We start from the raw sequence: 3,419 nt of genomic DNA, 5'->3' as shown, positions 1-3,419 counted from the left end.
AAATCACTGAAAACCCTCGCAACCCTAAACGTCACCCGCCCGATGCTATCGAAAAAAAAATGATGATGAAATGGGTCGAAAAATAAATGAAATACTCGGATAGAACAACATCGTGCACGACACTACACTACACTACACTACACTACAATACAATACACTACACTACACTACACTACACTACACTACATTACACTACACTACATTACACTACACTACACTACATTACACTACCTTTGTTCACTGTGCACGAGCTCTCGCTTGCCTCTCAAAAAAGAAAAGAACACCATTCTATAGTGTATAGAAAAGAGATTATATAATTCTAAGTTATCCATTAAGGAGGTTATTAGTACGGTGAAGTAAAAGTTTTATACTGAAAAGATAAATAGGGAGTAGAGAAAGACTGTTTACCAAGAGCACAGGATACGTGAAGACCGCAAACATAAACATATGGGCGGATTGTACTCCAAATTTTGGCTCCCTCTGAGTGAACCAGCAACAGCTTCACTCGCGTTTATCGGATCTTATATCTATTTCTCAAGACTGGAAACTCAAATTAATGTAAATTTTGGTATTAGTCTGATGGCATATTTGACGCCATTTTTGGCAGTCATCCGGGCGGGGATGCTTAATTTTCAGGAAAAATACCATGGACGAAATTTTGTCTTATGAGGGATCTGGGCGGTTGTACTCCGAGGAGCCACGTCGACATCCTCGCGCCATGACACCTTCAGCCATGCCACCTTCATCCATGCCACCTTCATCCATGCCACCTTCATCCATGCCACAATCATCCATGCCACCTTCAGCCATGTCACCTTCATCCATGCCACCTTCATCCATGTCACCTTCATCCATGCCATCTTCATCCATGCCACAATCATCCATGCCACCTTCATCCATGCCACCTTCATCCATGCCACAATCATCCATGCCACCTTCATCCATGCCACCTTCATCCATGCCACCTTCATCCATGCCACAATCATCCATGCCACCTTCAGCCATGTCACCTTCATCCATGCCACCTTCATCCATGCCACAATCATCCATGCCACCTTCAGCCATGTCACCTTCATCCATGCCACCTTCATCCATGCCACCCTCACCCATGCCACCCTCACCCATGCCACCCCTCACCCATGCCACCCCCTCACCCATGCCACCCCCACCCAGGCCACACTCACCCATGCCACCCCTCACCCATGCCACCCCCACCCAGGCCACCCTCACCCATGCCACCCCCTCACCCATGCCACCCCCACCCAGGCCACACTCACCCATGCCACCCTCACCCATGCCACCCCCTCACCCATGCCACCCTCACCCATGCCCCGAGCCGTTCTTTTGTTTTTTTTCTTCCAATAATTGTGATGAATGAGTCGCAGGGATATAGAGAGCCTATAATGAATATCTTCTGCAATATAATATCTATGATACGAGTAGAGTGTACAAGCCATTAAGAGTAATAACATACACGTGTTTGGTTTCGATAACTCAAACGATTATTCAGTATTTAGTTTTTATCTCGAGGGGAGAGAGAGAGAGAGAGAGAGAGATTCGGAATGTATTACTTGATTGTGTTACTAAACGTAGTTCTTTACAGCTCTCTAATGCTATGGCGTCTCTGAGATCAATAAATTAATCCTAAAATTTATTGTTGTATAATGATGCTCTGACGTTATATAAAAGGACGTACTATTGTTCGATTTTATTAACGAGCCCAATTAATGCCTGAAACATTTGCTAAAGAAGGAAAAACAATTTGATTGTAACCTGCAATGATATTTACATTTATTATACACTTAAAGTCTTATTTTTATCTCTTTTAAATTTAAAAACAATTATTGTGGTTGACTAGTCTTGACATTAGTCTTAATAGCTTTTTTTTTTAGTATTTTGTGTTGATTGTAATTCGAATTGTGTCTGTTCATTATTTAAGCAGATGGTGCAAATTATACAACACGGAATTAATGTGCTACAGTCTTTAATGTGAGAAAGGATCGACACACTTTTAAACTCCTATATATTTCCCAATACTCATTAGTATTTCCTTAGACTTCTAGATAATTCCCTATGCTCTTTTGTATTCCAAAGATTCATAGGTGTTTCACTTTACTCCAAACTGTTCGTCTGTGCTCCTAGTTACTTGCCTATTCCCATGTGAATTTCCCCACACTCTACATGTTTCTCTATACCACTATGTATTCATAAGTTCTCATATGTATTTCTCTATACTTCAAGGGATATACATGAGAATATATGGAAATACATATCAGTTTTGCCACTTACAGAGAAGTGTACAGGAAATACATTGGAAAAAGAGAGGTTATGTTCTGGAGAAAATTATTCGTATGTCACATGTCTTCCTACCTCCCTATCTGGCTATGAAAGGTTAAGAGAGAGAAGCTCAAGGCTCTCCACACACACTGGCTGGTACACACGGCCGGCAGAAACATTGATGATTGCCCCTCCTCGTGCAATACTGTCAATGGAATAAGCAGTGTGACGAATCTGCTGGCAACCAGCCCTCCTCCCCCTCAGTAAGAAGTATACCTGGATCATTCCTAGAGTGGGTTCTGAGAGTTCTTCTCCCGAAGTCTGGCCTGGAGCCAAACGTTTGTATGATGAAGTTGGTGGGTATAAATCACCCACAGAAATAGGAATGATGAAGCTGCTAGACACCATCCCCCACTATCATCCTCCGCCCTCTCCAACACTCCGCCCTCACCCCCCATCTCTAACACTCCACCCTTACAACCCACCATCTCCAGCACTCCGCCCTCACCACCCATCTACAACACTCAACCCTTACAACCCACCATCTCCAACACTCCACCCTCACCACCCACCATCTCCAACACTCCACCTTCACCACCCACCATCTCCAACAGTATTTATTTCATGCTTGAATCATTGTGTGTACCATGCGACGCTTTCTGCAACATTTGCATTACCGTACTGTTCGTCGGTTGCATTACCTTTGTACTACTGTTGCGTGACCGTTGTTAAATGGAGTAATTACTGCGGACAGACGGTCGCAAGATCATATGTTTGGAAGTTGCAACGTAGCCACAATGCACTCTGATTGTTCATATATAGACAAAATTTTGCAATCTTAGTGCGTGCATATTGCATGTATGTTGTACATTATTTAAGACTCCTACTACTGCTGCACAACTGTTATCTGTTGCAAAACAGATACCCTGATTTGTGCACGCGGTGCACCATTATGTGTGACATTTGCAACATTTGCGAGCCAAAAACACAAATTTTGTAATTTTTGTAAAAAAATGTTTTGTAAAATAAAAGTTGCTAATGCCCAAAAGTTGCTGAAGTGTTGCATGACCTCACTTTGCAATGGTCTCCCCGTCAAACAGCTGATCATTTGGGGATGATGTATGAGGACTAATGCCCCGCGA

General features: G+C 42.9%; 1 protein-coding gene across 1 annotated transcript; it reads right to left on the bottom strand.

Annotated features, from left to right (window-relative positions):
• Positions 1-663: 663 nt before the first annotated feature.
• On the bottom strand, positions 664-1,125 carry LOC138368732 (sodium/potassium/calcium exchanger 1-like). Its single transcript, XM_069331454.1, has one exon. The coding sequence runs from the start codon at positions 1,123-1,125 to the stop codon at positions 664-666; it is 462 nt and encodes a 153-aa protein (XP_069187555.1).
• Between the last annotated feature and the right edge of the window lie 2,294 nt (positions 1,126-3,419).

Source organism: Procambarus clarkii, chromosome 26, assembly GCF_040958095.1.
Source record: "Procambarus clarkii isolate CNS0578487 chromosome 26, FALCON_Pclarkii_2.0, whole genome shotgun sequence".
Taxonomy (NCBI): domain Eukaryota; kingdom Metazoa; phylum Arthropoda; class Malacostraca; order Decapoda; family Cambaridae; genus Procambarus; species Procambarus clarkii.
This window is presented reverse-complemented; position numbering and strand designations above follow the sequence as displayed.